The sequence below is a fragment of the Archocentrus centrarchus genome, chromosome 8 (assembly GCF_007364275.1).
Source record: "Archocentrus centrarchus isolate MPI-CPG fArcCen1 chromosome 8, fArcCen1, whole genome shotgun sequence".
Classification (NCBI taxonomy): Eukaryota; Metazoa; Chordata; class Actinopteri; order Cichliformes; family Cichlidae; genus Archocentrus; species Archocentrus centrarchus.
Genome location: NC_044353.1, coordinates 140,648 through 158,129, shown reverse-complemented (window position 1 = coordinate 158,129; position 17,482 = coordinate 140,648). Strand labels below are relative to the sequence as shown.

Here is a 17,482-nt window from a genome sequence, read left to right as displayed (position 1 = left end):
GGAAGTGGAAAGTAAAGCCCTTGGTTCTTTCAAAGGGATGGCACCTAGCCACTGGTACAGATATGTAGATGACACCTGGGTCAAAATCAAAACCCAAGAAGTAGAAGCCTTCACTCGTCACATTAACTCAGTGGATAAATACATACGTTTTACCAGGGAGGACACCACAGATAACAAGTTACCATTCCTGGACTGTGCGGTGCTTATCGAGGAAGATGGAAGCCTCAACATTGAAGTTTACCGGAAGCCCACACACACAGACCAGTATCTCCTCTTTGACTCCCACCACCCTCTGGAACACAAACTTGGGGTGATCAGGACCCTACAACACCGTGCGGAAAGTGTTCCCTCTAAGGCAGAAGGGAAGCATAAGGAACACACACACATTAAGAAAGCCCTCAAAACATGCGGTTACCCCAACTGGGCCTTCATCAAATCAGCTAAGATGCACAGGAATGAAGGCCAAACACAAACTACAGAGAATGGGAAGGACAAGAGGAACAACATTGTCATCCCATATGTGTCAGGCTTGTCAGAGAAACTCAGAAGAATTTTCTCCAAGCATGACATCTCAGTATACTTCAAACCAAGTCACACCCTAAGACAAAAACTGGTTCATCCCAAGGACAAACCCGCCAAACACAAGATCAGCGATGTAGTGTATGCTGTTCAGTGCAGTGAAGAGTGCTCGGACCTCTACATTGGTGAAACCAAACAGCCTCTTCACAAACGAATGGCACAACATAGAAGAGCCAACTCGACAGGACAAGATTCAGCAGTACATCTGCATCTGAAGGAAAAAGGGCACTCTTTTGAGGATGCCAATGTCCACATTTTGGACAGGGAAAACAGATGGTTTGAAAGAGGAGTGAAAGAAGCCATCTATGTCCACTGTGAACAACCATCATTGAACAGAGGAGGTGGATTACGTCACCAACTTTCCCCCGCTTACAGTGCTGTCCTGAGCTCCCTTCCCAGACGTCTCAACCCCCATTCACACCTTTGTTCCAGTGACCTCAATAGGCCACAGGAAACAATGGAGCGGAGTCCTAAGTTGGTTTCAACTGAAACCACTGATTAAATATGACCCACGCCCCCTTCACACCTGGGCACATGTGTTCAAGCACATGATCAATAGAGGGTCATAACCACCTCCAGGGGACTATGCCCACAGGGGTTTAAATACCTGGGTCTCTCCACCATTTGGTTGAGAACTGAAGAAGCCTTTCGGATGAGAGGTGAAACGTCTTCAAGAAACAAAAAGAAGTCCAGTCGCCTTTTTCAAGCTCCAGAGACATCTATGTATAGGTTTTCTCCATTAGGATTATGGCCTTGAGTCAGGGCTGCTTTGATTAGTGAATGGTATGAGAGAGTGTAATCTCTTGTTGCTCTCTCTAAAAAAGGAATGACCTCACATACATTCAGGAAATAAGCTATACCTGGTTATTCAGAAAACACTTTATGTAGTGTCTGTATTGTTCTGTTAAACTTTCTATGTGTATGCATATATGGTCTCTCTTCTTAAAGCCTTTATTGTTTGTGCAGAAGGGTAACCTGAGCTTTAAGTTCTAGCCTCAAGCCAGAAGGAATGCACAAAGAGGCCCCCTCTTCTACCTCTCTGGCTTGCCATATAAGGAGATGTCCAGATGTTTAGCTATAGGTTAGGAGGCTGAAGTTTGTTTCTTAACCATGTATGGAAGGCAGGATGTGGAGGTTGCCAACACTACACTATATAACCTTTGTCTTTTCTTATGTTCTGAGAGCTAGGGCCATTAGAGACATACCCTCTCCCAGGTCGCAAAGGAAAGCGCCTGTTTTGACATTGTCTTTTTGTAAATAAACTCTATGTTATACATTAAGACTGTCGGCGAAGGATTTCTTCAACCACATCATGAAACTACAATTTTCACCACCATAAACTACAGGATTATACGTACTACTAACACAGCATGTGTCGTATTCAAAAATTGATTATTTCTTAGCGTTCAGCACAGACACGAACAGAATACAGGATTGTTGTATTGGGACAATGGATATTTCAGACCATTGCCCCATATATCTATCTTTAATGGTAATCCAGAGGAGAAAGCAGACTTACTGGAAATTAAACTCCAGTATATTAAAGGAGCAAAACAATTGTCTGAAGAAATAAATCAGTATTTGAAACTTAATGACAAAGAGGAGACATCCCCACCTATGTTATGGGATGCCTGCAAGGCAGTAATGAGGGGCAGAGTTATCACTATAACTTCTAATTAAAAAAAAAAGGCAGAGCTGCAAGACTTCAAGCACTACAGACAGAGGGCGGAAGTCGTTAAGTGGTTTGCTTATGACTCAGAGTTCCTACCTGGCAAAACAGCCAAAACATTTAAATCATGGTCTAATAAAAGTCTCACAACATACTGGACTTTGTTGAAGGAGGGAAAAGTGACAATCTTCCAGGACCTTAAGGGTAAATTTGGACTACAAAATTTGTATTTGTTTAGATACTTACAAATCAGAGACTATTTTGGGAAAAAAAACTAAAAAAAGAGTCTAAAGCCATATATTTTGGGATTGCCCTCATATGGCTCCATTTTTGGAGAGAAATACATAAGGTCCTGGAAGCAGTCTTCAAAAGGAGAATACTATTTCAATTTGTGGTACTATACCTGGGTAATTTGGAAAGACTTGAACTACAAAAAAATGAATAAATATTTACTTGGAGTGCTATTTGTGGGAACCAAAAAGGCCATAACTTGAAAATGTTTTAAGAAGCAAACTCCTAAAGTAAATGAGTGGATCGATTTGTTATATAGTATTTTCGTAATGGAAAGAACAACCTTTAGACTGAAGTCACAAGGGGTAGTTTTTGATAAATACTCATCAAAATGGTTGAATTGTGTCCAAAATGCCAGACCTGACTTTATGTAACTACCTAATCCCCCCTACCCCTTTTTTTCTCTTTTCCCACTTATGTTGCTGTTTGCTTAAGTATAATGTGAAAATCAATAAAATATAAATGACAAAAAAAAAAAAAAAATTACTTCAAGATTTCTTGCAGTGTTACTGGAGGCCAAGGTAATGCCATCCAGAGTAAATACCTGGATAGACACCACGTTTCAAAGTTTTGTGGGGCAGGGTACAATTACTTCACTTTGATCTGAATTTAGAAGCAGGAAATTAGAGGTCCAGGAACCAGTCTCCTGGAGAGGGGCTGGACTCTGTTACAGTCTGTATTTGCCCTCGGTGACGAGCGGCGTGCTAGGGCAGGTATTCTTATATCCCCCCAGCTTGCTGCCTGTACGTTGGAGTTTTCACCGGTAGATGAGAGTGTTGCTTCCCTGCACCTTTGGGCTAGGGAATAGGTCCTAACTGTTGTTTGCCCTTATGACCTGGATGATAATTAAGAGTACCACCCTTCTTGGAGTCGCTGGGCGGAGTGCTTGAGGGTGCTTCATCTGGTGACTCCATCATCCTGCTGGGAGACGTCAATGCTCACATGGGCAATCACAGTGAAACCTGGAGGGGCGTGACTGGGACGAACAGCCTGCCCAATCTGAACTCGAATGGGGTTTTGTTGTTGGACTTCTGTACAAACCACAGTTTGTCCATAATGAACACCATGTTGAAAGTCAGTGATCAATTTTATAATCGTACCTCACCTGGTAGAGAGTTGAATCAGGTGGCAGGGGAGGATGCTGGACAGAACCAGCACACCTAAACATATTGTGAGGGTGTACTGGGAACACCTAGCAGAGGCCCCAGTGCACGAGATCTTCAACTCCCAGCTCTTCCACAGCATTCTGAGGGAGGCTGAGGACACTGAGTGCTCTAAAAACATGATCTATAGTGTGGGTGGGCTGCTGACTTAACTGAGGCTGTAGTCAGGTGGTGGAAGGAATACTTTGAGGATCTCCTTAATCCCACTGTCATGCCTTCTGTAGTGGAAGCAGAGTCCGAGCATGCGAGACTGGCTCTCCCATCACTGGGGGTTAAGTCACTGAGGTGGTTAAACAACTCCTTGGTGGCAGGGCCCCTGAGGTGGATGAGATTTGCCCTGAGTTCTTGAAGGCTCTGGATGTTGTAGGGCTGTCTTTGCTGACACACCTCTGCAACATCATGTGGAGATCTGGGGCACTGCCACTGGATTGGCAGACCGGGGTGGCTGTCCCCATTTTTAAGAAGAGAGACCGGAGAGTGTGGTCCAACTATTGGTGGATCACACTCCTCAGCCTCCCTGGTAAGGTCTATGCCAGGGTGCTGGAAAGGGGGGGTCTGTCCATTAGTCAAACCTCAGATTCAAGAAGAAGAGTGCAGTTTTTGTCCTGGTTGCAGATTGCTGGACTGGCTCTTCATCCTATCGAGGATATTTGAGTGTACATGAGAGTTTGCCCATCCAGTCTACATTTGTTTTGTGGACTTGGAGAAGGCATTCAATCTTGTCTCTCAGGCTATCCTGTAGGAGGTGCTGTGGGATTATGGGGTGTCGGTCCACAATCACAGCAAAGCTTTTTGCTGCGGTTGTGGACTGCAGCAAAATTTTAGTGACAATAGGTCGGACTCGTTTCCTCTGGGTGTTGGACTGTGCCAGGGCTGCACTTTGTCACTGATTCTGTTCATAATTTTTATTGACAGAGTTTCTAGGCGTAGCCGAGTGGTGGAAGGCTTCCGCCTTGGTGCCCTCAGAATCTCAGGTATTTGCAGATTATGCGGTCCTGTTGGCTTGATCAGGTGGTAGCCTCTAGCTCACAGTGGAACAGTTCGCAGCTGAGTGTGAAGTGGCTGGTATGAGAATTAGCACCTTTACGTGTGAGGCCATGGTCCTCAGCTGGAAAAGGGTGGAGTGCCCACTCAGGGATGAGTTTCTGCTCCAAGTGGTGGAGTTCAAGTACTTCAGGGTCTTATTCACTAGTGATGGAAGAAGGGAATGGGAGATTGACATACGGATCGGGGTTATGTCTGCACTTATGCACCGGTCATGGTGACGAGCAAGCTGAGCATAAAAGCGAAACTCGTGATTCACGGAACAGTCTATGTCCCTAACTTTACCTATGGTCATGAGCTTTGGGTAGTGACAGAAATGATTAGATCACGAATACAAGCGGCAGAAATTAGTTTCCCCAAAGGGTTGCTGGCCTCTCCCTTAGGGTGTCATGTGCAGCAATTCATTAGGGGCTCAAAGTAGAGCCGCTGCTCCTCCACATTGAAAGGAGCAAGTTGAGGTGGTTCAGGCATCTGACTAGGATACCTCCTGGGTCCCTCGTCAGTCAGGTCTTCCGATCATGTCCTACCGGGAGGAGGTCCAGAGGCAGATCCAGGACACACTGGAGAGATTATGTCTCTCGGTTGGCCTGGGAATGATTTGGGGTCCCCCCAGATGAGCTGGTGGAGGTGGCTGGGGAGAGGGAAGCCTGGGCTTCTCTCCTTAGGTTGCTGCCCCCATGACACGGCCCTGGATAGGCGGAAGGAAAATGGATGGATGGATGGATGGAAATTAAAGGCCATCCAGGCTTTTATGTCTTCAAGACATCACCGTGACTGGACGTTTTTCAAGAAACTTAAGAAGTCCCATTGCCTTTTTTTCAAGCTCCAGAGACGACTATGAGCTGGATGACTGAGAACCTACAGAGAAAACTAACTGGTGTGGTTCATCTGGCTTTATGGATAGATAAAACTGCTTTGGGGAAGCATGTATAGTGTAAATAAAATAAAAAAAAAATAAAATTGGTCCTAGCACAGAACCCAGTGGAACTCCACAATTAACCTTAGTGTGTGAAGAAGACTCACTATTTACATGAACAAATTGAAGTCTATTAAATAAATATGATTCAAACCACTATACCTATGTCATACTCTAATCTCTGTAATAAAATGTTATGGTCAACAGTATCAAAAGCTGCACTGAGGTCCAACAGGACAAGCGCAGAGATGAGTCCACTGTCAGAGGCTCTAAGAAGATCATTGGCAACCTTCACTAATGCTGTTTCTGTACTGTGATGAATTCTGAAAACTGACTTCAACTCTTCAAATAAACCGTTCCTCTGCAGATGATCAGTTAGCTGTTTTACAATTACTCTATCAAGAATTTTTGAGCAAAAAGGAAGGTTGGAGATTGGCGTATAATTAGCTAAGACAGCTGGGTTAAGTGACAGCTTTTTAAGTAATGTTTGATTACTGCCACCTTAAAGGCCTGTAGTATATAGCCAACTAATAAAGACAGATTAATCACATTTAAGATTGAAGCATCAACTACTGGACGGACTTCTTTGAGCGGTCTAGTAGGAATGGGATCTAATAAACATGTTGATGGTTTGGAAAATGTAACTATTGAAGTTAACTCCGAAAGATCAATTGGAGAGAGAGAGATTTCTGCTGTAATAAAACTTATTCCCCATTGCTGTGTAATCAATTACAGTAAATGTAAATGTTGTTAAGCAATAATCAGACAGGAAGGGGTTTTCAGGAAATATTTATAAGTTTCCGATTTCTATGCCATATATCAGGACAAGATCCAAAGTATGATTAAACTGGTGGGTAGGCTCATTTACATTTTGAAAGAAGCCAAATGAATCTAATAGTAGATTAAATGGAGTGTTGAGGCTGTCATTTTCAGCATCTACATGGCTGTTAAAATCACCTACTATAATTATTTTATCTAAACTGAGCACTAAATCAGATAAAAAGTCTGATAAATCAGAGAAACTCTGACTAAAGACCAGGTGGACAATAGACAATAACAAATAATACAGGTTTTTGAATTTCCCAATTAGGGTGGACAAGACTAAGAGTCAGTCTTTCAAAAGAATTAAAACTTTATCTGGGTCTTTGATTAAATACTTAGGTGGAATTGAAGATTGCTGCTACTCCTCCTCTTCTACCTGTGCTTTGAGCATTCTGACCTCTAGTGTGACTCGGGGGTGTTGATTCATTTAAACTAACATATTCATTCTACTGGTTACATCCTACTGTAACCAGGCTTCTGATTGTTCTGTGTTCATTTATTTTTTACATTTTCTACCGCATATTGGTCTCTTTGAGTCTTAAAGGCCAAAGGTGTACTTGTCTGATGCTGTTTTTGTCATATTTGCATATGTAATCATGGTGTTTCCAGCTGTCAGATATTTTAAACACCTTTTGTCATAAATTCTGAGAAGGTCAGAAACTTAATGAAACATAACGTGGAAATGTTAATGGGAAGTCCCACAGCAGATAAATCAGGAAACAGTCTGTATATAAAAGATGGATTCATAGCCCTATGCAAAAGTATTGAGCCACACCTCATTTTTTTATACTTTGCTTCCAGGAAGCCAGACTCTTTTTAGTGATCATGACTGACTACACCTGATAGTTTCTCATTGCCAGCATAAAAAGGGTTTGTTTCAATTTAAATCAGATGCATTTATATACTTTATTTATATCATCACATTCACAGTTGCCTCAGGGTGCTTCATACTGTAAGGTGAAGGTTCAAATATATTCGGGAAAGAATTTTATTTTTATTTAAACTGTTATTTAACCAGGTGAACAGATTAAGAACAAATTCTTATTTACAACTGTGGCCTGGCAAAAGGGGAAGCCTTTTGAAGGGAAAGGAATAAAAGAATTAAAAAGAAAAAGAAAATAGTAACAGTAAAATTACAAGACAGTGTAATAACAATCATAAAATGAATCTAGCCACATTACACATTACGTAAAACAACTACAAACATCCTTAAGAACATTTTTTATCTGTCTCTTAAAGGTGAATACTGAGATGAGGGTAGTCAGTTTCAGTGTTCTCTGTAACAAGTTCCAGTCATTTGGAGCAGCGTATGCAAATGCTATGTGGCCAAAACGAGACTTGGTTCTTTTGGTCTTCAGTAATAAATATTGTGATGAACGTGTGCTATATTTCATGACTGCACTCGGAAGCAATAACTGACACAGATATGGGGGTGAATGTCCTAGAAGAGTTTTGTAAATAAGAGTAAACCAGTGAATACTGTGACGAGTGTGCAAAGAGGGCCATTTAACTTGAGAGTAAAGGTGGCAATGATGTGTTACAAAAGGAGCGTTTGTTACAAAGCGAATTGCAGAAAGATAAATTGAATCTAACTTGCTGAGAGTTTTTTTGGTTGCATGTCTGTATATTATATCACCGTAATCAAATAGAGAGAGGATGGTTTTCTCGACAATGGTGCGCTTTGCAGACAAGGTAAATGAGGTTCGATTACGGTATAAAAAACCAAGTCTTGCTTTTACCTTGGATTGTAAGGCCTTGATATGGTCGGAAAAAGTTAAGGCCGAGTCTAGCCAGATTCCTAGGTATTTGTAAGCAGGTACTAGTTCTATACTGTCACCATTTAAGGTGATAAAGTCATTTTTAGAAGAAGAAGAAGCCCCAGATTCATGACCAAACCACATGACCTTTGTTTTCTTAATATTTAACGATAAGTTCAATTTGCTAAAAGCCGACTGTAATTCATGGAATGCGTGAGCAAGAGATTTCACGACCTCATCAGACGAGGGACTGGAGGTGTATAGAATAGTGTCGTCCGCATATAGGTGGACCGATTAATAAAGATTGAAAAAATTGTTGGGCCAAGAACTGAGCCCTGGGGTACTCCCGTAAGAACTGGAAGTGGATTTGAGACATGACAATCAATCTTTACTTGTTGGGACCTATTAGATAGGTAATTGGAAAACCAATCCAGTGACCAACCTGAGATGCCAATACAATTTAATCTGTGTAATAAGAGTATGTGATCAACAGAGTCAAATGCTTTGGCCAGGTCAATGAATATGGCAGCACAATGTTCCTTAAGATCAAGTGCTGAAGTTATATCATTAAGAACCTTTAACACAGCAGTAATACATCTGTGTCCTGAGCGAAAACCAGATTGAGCTATATTAAAGATTTTATACTCGTCCAAGTAGCCAATTAATTGCATGTTTACAAACTTTTCAAAAACCTTAGATGCATACGGAAGGACGGATATGGGTCTGTAGCAGACCCATATCCGACCCATAATTCATTATTATCAGGTCCCTGAGAAGCCCTCAGTTGATCCTGGTTCTAGTTCTATCTAAATAAAAATGAATTGAATTGCCTTCTAGTCATTATCCTCTCATATCTTCTGTTCCTTTGCTTTTATTCAGTAAGACCTGAAACAAGTAACTGAGATCATAAACTCGACATGAAAGAGTTTACTGAGCTCAGAGACTAGGTGAACAGTAGATTTATTATCTCATAGAATTTATACAACCAGAGCATTTGCTCCCTATTGAGCATTAGAAAGAATGCAGGTTTTTCTAATTAGAGGTTGCATCCATTTTTAAAGGCTGTGTCTGGAAACAGCCTGTAGTGGACCACTGAGTTACTGACCAGCTGGAACAGATTTTCCCAGAAGTCCTGAGTCATGAGTCTGAACAAAGCCAGGAATGCCCAGCCAAATGTGTCGTAGCTGGTATAGCCGTAGTTTGGGTTTCTCCCTGCCTTCATACAGATGTAACCATCTGGACAAACCCTGAACACATTTTCAAAATCATTATTGTTGATAATAGGGTTAGGGTTAGTATTATTAATTATGATTATTTGAATTATTATGTTGACATACCCAGCATCAGAGCTGTTTCCACACAGCAGAGCATCAAGATGACCAGGAAGATAGTAATGGTTCTCTGTGAAACACAGACAGATTTTACAGCTGAACGTAGTATCCTTCAGAGGTCTAAGCCTAACCCTAACCCCTGAAGTCTCCCTACCTGGGTTGTTGATATACTCATAGAAATCAAAGACACTGCTTCCTGTATTGTTGTTGTGAGTGTCATTGATATGGAAACTGGCATTAAGGTTGATATCTGCCGTGTGGTTGCTATGCAATGGTGGCAGCATCAGGACGCATTTTTGCCTCAGGTTTCCCATGAAAAGCTGAAGACCAATCAGAGCAAAGACACTGAGGCAGAAAACTGTCAGGATCATGACATCAGCCAGTTTCTTCACTGATTGGATGAGGGCTCCAACAATCGTTTTCAGACCTGTGGATGGGATGGGTGTTAAAATCCAATCACAAACACAAAGTCATCAGTATAAAGAAACTAAAATCACTGCAGTTTGTTTGATGGTTATATTTTTTAACAGGTTTAAGGCAGAGAAATCCTCTCTCTCTCACACACACACACACACACACACACACACACACACACACACACACACACACACACACACACACACACAAAAAAAAAAAAAAAACACTGACCAGGGATGACAGTAATGGTTTTGAGGGCTCGAAGAACTCTGAATGTCCTCAATGCAGAAACATTTCCCAAATCCACAAATTCTGTCAAATACCTGAAAGAGACACATCATCATCATCATCACTTTCATTATTGCCATTATCAACATTTTCACCTTCTTGATCATCACCTCCATTATATCACCTTTATCTTCATCTTTTTTCACTGTTTGAATTTTAACTTTGATGATAGAGTAGAAATTTTTTTCATCTTTACAATTAGAGCTGCTTTAAAGGCTGTTTTATCAACAAAAAAAAAGAGAAAATTATGTCTTGACTTAGTACACTAAATTAAAAAGCAGTCTTTATTTTAATGACTAATATGCTGTCTGGTCATGCAGTTCTCTCAGGTGTTTCACTGATTATTACGCCATGCTGATGACCATGAAGTCCAGCCAATTCCACGGGTCTCTGAGGAAGGTGAATTCTCCAATGCAGAATCCTCGAGACAAAACTTTGGTTGTTGCCTCAAATGTGTAGATGCCTGTGAACACGTATCTGCTCAACAGAGAAACAGTAAAACACAAAATTCATAGAAATGCAGATATAACTTGCCACAATTAAAAGGTTAATTATATACACTGTCCAGCCAAAAAAAAGAAACATGATGTCCCAAGTAGAAATGTGGTTGGAAAAAAATTCTGAATGATTGTAAATGGGGATCATATTGCAAAAAAAAAAAAAAAAAACAACAGTAGAACAGTGAAAGTAAGAGCATTTCCACATGTACAATGTGAAGAGAACTCAAGGGACTAGATAACTGTGTAGTCTTAAGAAAACAAAAAGACTTCAGTTTGCTAGGAAGCATAAAGACTGGACTCTGGAGCAATGGAAGAACGGTCATGTGGTCTTATGAGTCCAGGTTTACCCTTTTCCAGGTTTTTCCAGCAATTGATTTTTTTTTCTTCTTTGATGGCATGGCCATATTCCAAGATGAAAATGTCAGGATTCATTGTTCTCAGATTGTGAAAAAGTGGTTCAGGGTGCATGAGATATAATTTTCATACATGACCTGAACCCCACTAAAAAACTTTGAGATGGGCTGGAGAAGACTTGACATAGCAGTAATCAATACAAGAAAACTTAATACAACTCTGAATGGCAATAAATGTGACATTTCATAAGCTTTTTGAAATCATGCCATGGTGAATCTGTGTTGTCATCAAAATATTAGTGGGTGATTTATATTTTTCTTCTTCTTTTAGACAGGCAGTGTATATATGCTGTTAGACTCAGAATCTGCCATGAATTCGTTCAGAAGCAGACCCAAAATACAGACCAGAGATCAAAGTAACAGAGTGAGCTTTATTTTAAAGATGATAGCCTCTGTCCAAAACCAAAGATACTCCAACAATATAAACTGTTGGATATTTTTATCACTCTGATATCGGTATTTCACTATATCATTTATTAGTACCTATATTAATCTGAATTAATGGTCACATTGTATATTATTTATCACCTATATTGTTACTCATACACTCAAACACTGCATGCTTTAGGTGAGTGGAAAGGACTGAGGCCTGCTCTGCCCAGGGCCTTGGGTTTTTTCCACTAGTAGAACTGCACTCATTCATATTTAGAGGCTCACCTTTGTACACAGTGCGCTTTTGACACAGCACTGCCAGAGTGAAGGTCAAGTAGCGGGGAGTGTGTGTCCCGAAAAGGGGAGTTGAAGTTCCACCTGAGCTACTGTAATAATGTAAGGGAGTATTGAGATAAGACCGCCCAAAAGTGTTTCTAGTAATGTGAAAATATGGTTAGAAGGGCGGGGTAGTGCTCCGGTGGGAGGTATTTTTATGTGGGAATGTTGTTTGTCTTGGCAGCCCCCGGAGAACAGTCATGGAGCCATTGCATGAGGATCAAACTCATAGTGGATTGGGAGCATCCTTCTATGCCCACTGGTCCTGATAACAGCAGGGGGGAGGTGTGAGTTTGGGTAATAAAAGGCAGAGGTAAAGTTGGGAGGGAGCTCTTTTTGCTCTTTTTTAGCACAATTTCTGCTCTTCCTCTCTCCCCTTTGCAGCGGCTCCAAGGCTCTCACTCCTGGGAGGGCTTTTGCCTTCTTGTACTCTGTTTAACTCTGGACCTCTTCTTTCACCCCATTTTACTCACTTTTTCACTCATTACTTTCTTCCACTCTCTTGTACTTTACTTGTCCCCTCTTACCTTTTAACTTCACTCACTTACGGTCCTTTCCTCTCTTTTTACATGTCTGTGTATTTCTCAGTCTCAACTATGTTACTGTCTGTGTTTTGGTCTTTCTCTGTGTTTTGTGTAACTAAGATGTCTAATAAACAGCCTGCACTGGAACCTGTTCATCCCAGTGATTTATTGGAAACTTTGGATTTAATGGGGTTGGAATTTTCGGCCAAAAGGAACATGGAGACCCTTAAAAATGTTACCAACAAAACCTACAGGTAACAAACAGGGGACAGTAATACAGAGACTTTGTCATGACCCTTGGTCTCCCTGTGCGTGTCCTGCCAGTTCTTGTTCTCTCGCTCTCTCTCTCGTTTTGTCTCCTGGCCAGTGACTCAGGGGTGGAGACCAGAACTGGACTCCGCCCTATGGGCACTCTTCCTCCCAGAGGTTAGGAGACTCACTTGTTCTTGATGATCTTGTGAAGACCACTATTTAAGCAGGCGAGCTGCCATTAGTCTTCGCTGGATCATTGACTGTATCACAGTTTGTGTTGCTGACTCCAGTACCAAGTTTTGTTATTGTTGCTGTGCTTATTTGGTTTGTTACTTACCTGCTTGTTTCCTGTCGCTCAGATCACCTGGAGTTGGAGAGGAGAGGCTTGTCACGAGAAACGAAAAGGATTGCTAAGTCTAGACTGGAGCAAGAAGACCCAAGCTCCCTGGAGGACCACAGCATTATCTATTGATCTGAACTCTGTAAATTTTGTTAAACTTTTATTGGGAGTCCTGCTTTTGAGTCTGCCTGCCACTGGGCATGTCAGACTTACTTGGGAAACAACGGTGGAATGACAGATGATCTGACAAGGACTCCAAGAAAGAGAGGACTGTTTATACACACACAAGGTTAATTAGGGCAGTGGAAACAGGTAACAATACACAGTTGAACTTAATCTAGACAATGAGACAAGAAGGGAAGTAAAACTAAATGCAAAACACAAGAGACAAAACTACCCAAACAAAACAGGATTGAATAACAGCTATGTCTGAAAAACAGAAACAAGAGGAGAAAGACACAGGAGGGGAAACACTAAGGCAACTAAGACTAACAGACTGAAATTAATATAATAAACAGGAGCCTTTTCCAGGAAGCAGGTTCAACAAAGTCTGAATGTTAATGGTTAATGCTCCGACTCCTGTCAGAACGGCCCTGGTAAATGCTAGATTGCTAGCCAACAAGTGAGTCTAATGCTTTCTGTGAACATTTGCCACCTGACTGCACGCACTTTAACTCTCCGAGGATGTCAGGATGCAGCAGAGGCACAGCGACTGTTAACAAAGAACGATGTAAGTGGAAACAGGTCAAACTGACAATTTCTTATTCTAGCTTTGAAATCAACTAATCTGAAGTTTGCTCTGCCCTCCTGGTGTTTTGCGCTGGTGTATACAGACCACCCAAGTATAACAAAGACCGAATTTTAATAGTTGGTGATTTTAATATTCAGGTATGTTGTCCTTTGAATCCATTGGCCAATGATTTCCTGCATCTTATTGACTCTTAACTTTGTACAGTCTTTGTTGAGTCCAACACAGGAATGTGGGCACACTCTTGACCTTGTTTAAAATTATGGTTTTACTGTTTCTAACTTACAGGTTTGTGATGCTGCTTTTTCTGACCATGGGCCCGTTGTGTCTGTGTAGATTCTCAGTTATCCAGGTCATAGTAGTCTCTGGAGCTTGAAAAAGGCGACTGGACTTCTTTTTGTTTCTTGAAGACGTTTCACCTCTCGTTTCACCTCCTTTCGGATGAGAGGTGAAACGTCTTCAAGAAACAAAAAGAAGTCCATGGGCCCGTTGTTTTTACATTCAAGGAAATTTGAAACAGCCAGCTAAGGCTAATCGTAGATTTGGTAAGATCATAATTCATGTCAACAGTAATGACACTCAGTTATGCCAATCAGAGGTCACTGAAATTAATATTGAATTGGTGTGTAACTTTGCAAAAACAATGTCAGACTCTGTAGTGTTCACTGGGCCCATCCCCAGTCGGACCAGGAGTGACATGATTATTCATGAATCTGAGTGGTGTCCAAAAAAACCCAATGTGGGCTTCATAGATAATTGGGAAAGTTTCTGAAGAAAACCTGGTCTTGTTAGGAGAGACGGCATCCATTCCACTTTGGATGGAGCAGCTCTCATTTCTAGAAATCTGGACAAATTTATTAACCCTCCTAAAACCTGACTACCCAAGGTTGAGACCAGGAAGCAGAGTTGCAGTCTTACACGCCTCTCTGCAGCTTCTCTCCTCCTGCCATCCCCCCAAAACCCCATCCCCATAGAGTCGGTGCCTGGACGAGGAGGAATCACTGGAGGCCGACCGCGCTCCCAGCGGCGGCGGCGACGACGAGGGGGAGTCACTGGAGGCCGACCGCGCTCCCAGCGGCGGCGGCGACGACGAGGGGGAGTCACTGGAGGCCGACCGCGCTCCCAGCGGCGGCGGCGACGACGAGGGGGAGTCACTGGAGGCCGACCGCGCTCCCAGCGGCGGCGGCGACGACGAGGGGGAGTCACTGGAGGCCGACCGCGCTCCCAGCGGCGGCGGCGACGGGGAGCAGGCACCGGAGGCCGACCGTGCTCCCAGCGGCGGCGGCGGAGACGAGGAGAAGACACTGGAGGCCGACCGCGCTCCCAGCGGCGGCGGCGGAGACGAGGAGAAGACACTGGAGGCCAACCGCGCTCCCAGCGGCGGCGACGACGAAGACACACCAGAGCCGCAACATGCCCGGACTCCCCTGAGCCCAGGGCGGTCAAGGACACAGGAAACTCGGAAGGTCCGAACCGAGCGGGACCCCCTGGCGGCTCGGACTGAGCGGAACACTCCGAAGACTCCGGCGGCTCGGACTGAGCGGGACCCCCTGGCGGCTCGGACTGAGCGGGACCCCCTGGCGGCTCGGACTGAGCGGAACACTACGAAGACTCCGGAGGCTCGGACTGAGCGGGACCCCCTGGCGGCTCGGACTGAGCGGAACACTCTGAGGACTCTGGCGGCTCGGACTGAGCAGGACTCTCCAGATGCTCGAACACTGGATGCGCAGGCTGGGGCTGCTTTGCAAGGCATAGTGCGGGTGAGTCTGATGGTGAGGATGATGGCGACATGGGAGTTAACTGGGACTCTGACTCAGAGGCCAGAGACTCAACAGCAGTCGACGGGAGAGACCGGGGCTGAGACAAAGAAGCTGAGTGCGTGGGAGCTGACACTGGGGAAGCTGAGTGCGTGGGAGCTGACACTGGGGAAGCTGAGTGCGTGGGAGCTGACACTGGGGAAGCTGAGTGCGTGGGAGCTGACACTGGGGAAGCTGAGTGCGTGGGAGCTGACCCTGGGGAAGCTGAGTGCGTGGGAGCTGACCCTGGGGAAGCTGAGTGCGTGGAAGCAGGCCGGGAGACGACTGGCTGCGTGGAAGCAGGCCGGGAGACGACTGGCTGCGTGGAAGCAGGCCGGGAGACGACTGGCTGCGTGGAAGCAGGCCGGGAGACGACTGGCTGCGTGGAAGCAGGCCGGGAGACGACTGGCTGCGTGGAAGCAGGCCGGGAGACGACTGGCTGCGTGGAAGCAGGCCGGGAGACGACTGGCTGCGTGGAAGCAGGCCGGGAGACAGAAAGAGCAGACTGCGAGCTAGAGAGGGCAGACTGCGTGGGAGTAGGCTGCGAGCTAGAGAGGGCAGGAGCTGAGGGAACTGACTGAGAGGGCACTTAAACTGCTGACACTGGGGACCAAGGAAGAGCGACTGGAGCTAGAGCTGACTGAGGGCGAGGGAGAGCGACTGGAGCTAGAGCTGACTGAGGGCGAGGGAGAGCGACTGGAGCTAGAGCTGACTGAGGGCGAGGGGGAGCGACTGGAGCTAGAGCTGACTGAGGGCGAGGGGGAGCGACTGGAGCTAGAGCTGACTGAGGGCGAGGGAGAGCGACTGGAGCTAGAGCTGACTGAGGGCGAGGGAGAGCTGCTGGCTGCGTGGGAGCAGACTGAGGGAGAGCCGACTGCGTGGAGACTGACTGAGAGCTAGAGAGAGCTGACTGCGTGGAAACTGACTGAGAACTAGGGAGAGCTGACTGCGTGGAAACTGACTGAGAGCTAGGGAGAGCCGACTGCGTGGAGACAGACTGAGAGCTAGGGAGAGCTGAGGCTGAGGGAGCTGATGCGGGGAGAGCTACAGAGGCTGACTGAGACTGAGCGGTGGCTGGAGCTACAGCTGACTGAGACTGGGAGGTGGCTGGAGCTACAGCTGACTGAGACTGGGAGGTGGCTGGAGCTACAGCTGACTGAGACTGGGAGGTGGCTGGAGCTACAGCTGACTGAGACTGGGAGGTGGCTGGAGCTACAGCTGACTGAGACTGGGCGGTGGCTGGAGCTACAGCTGACTGAGACTGGGAGGTGGCTGGAGCTACAGCTGACTGAGACTGGGAGGTGGCTGGAGCTACAGCTGACTGAGAGACAGGCTGAAGAGGCACTGTGGACGACACTGAAAACTGCTGTGAAGGCTTGGACCTGGCTGCCCCCACCCGCGGAACAGGTACGGGTGCAGAGGTCAGCCCGTCCGTGGCTGCCCCCACCCGCGGAACAGGTACGGGTGCAGGGGAAGCTGGAGCTAAGGGAGCTGGAGCAGGGTGAGCAGAGGGAGCTGGAGCTAACTGAGGGGTCTGGGACTGCGACTGAGGGGGAGCTGGAGCTACAGCTGACTGGGAACACTGCGACTGAGGGGGAGCTGGAGCTACAGCTGACTGGGAACACTGCGACTGAGGGGGAGCTGGAGCTACAGCTGACTGGGAATACTGGGAAGAAGCTAAGGGAACTGACCGGAGTGGCTGAGAGGCTGCAGCAGTGGTCTGTGGTGCTGGCTGTAGGTGAAGGGTGGTGATTACAAAGTCTTTCACTAACCCGTGCAAGGAGTCCAACAGCCAAGGGAAACTGGCAATCAGGTCTTGAAGCCTGGTGGTGATGACTTCCTGTTCCTCCTTACACGGGTCAGATAACAAGTCCAAGCATAATCGGTCCACTCTTCGGATCAGAATTTTCCTGCTCTCCTCTGA

General features: G+C 45.0%; 1 protein-coding gene across 1 annotated transcript in view; it reads right to left on the bottom strand.

Annotated features, from left to right (window-relative positions):
* The window catches only part of scn4ab (sodium channel, voltage-gated, type IV, alpha, b), a 76,850-nt gene that overhangs the window by 44,596 nt on the left and 14,772 nt on the right, over positions 1-17,482 (bottom strand). The window contains exons 5-9 of the mRNA XM_030736443.1: positions 10,626-10,754; positions 10,221-10,312; positions 9,727-9,999; positions 9,579-9,642; positions 9,347-9,488 (exon numbers count right to left, since the gene is read on the bottom strand). Of these exons, the coding sequence (XP_030592303.1) occupies positions 9,347-9,488; positions 9,579-9,642; positions 9,727-9,999; positions 10,221-10,312; positions 10,626-10,754 (700 nt within the window). The remainder of the gene's footprint in view (positions 1-9,346; positions 9,489-9,578; positions 9,643-9,726; positions 10,000-10,220; positions 10,313-10,625; positions 10,755-17,482) is intronic.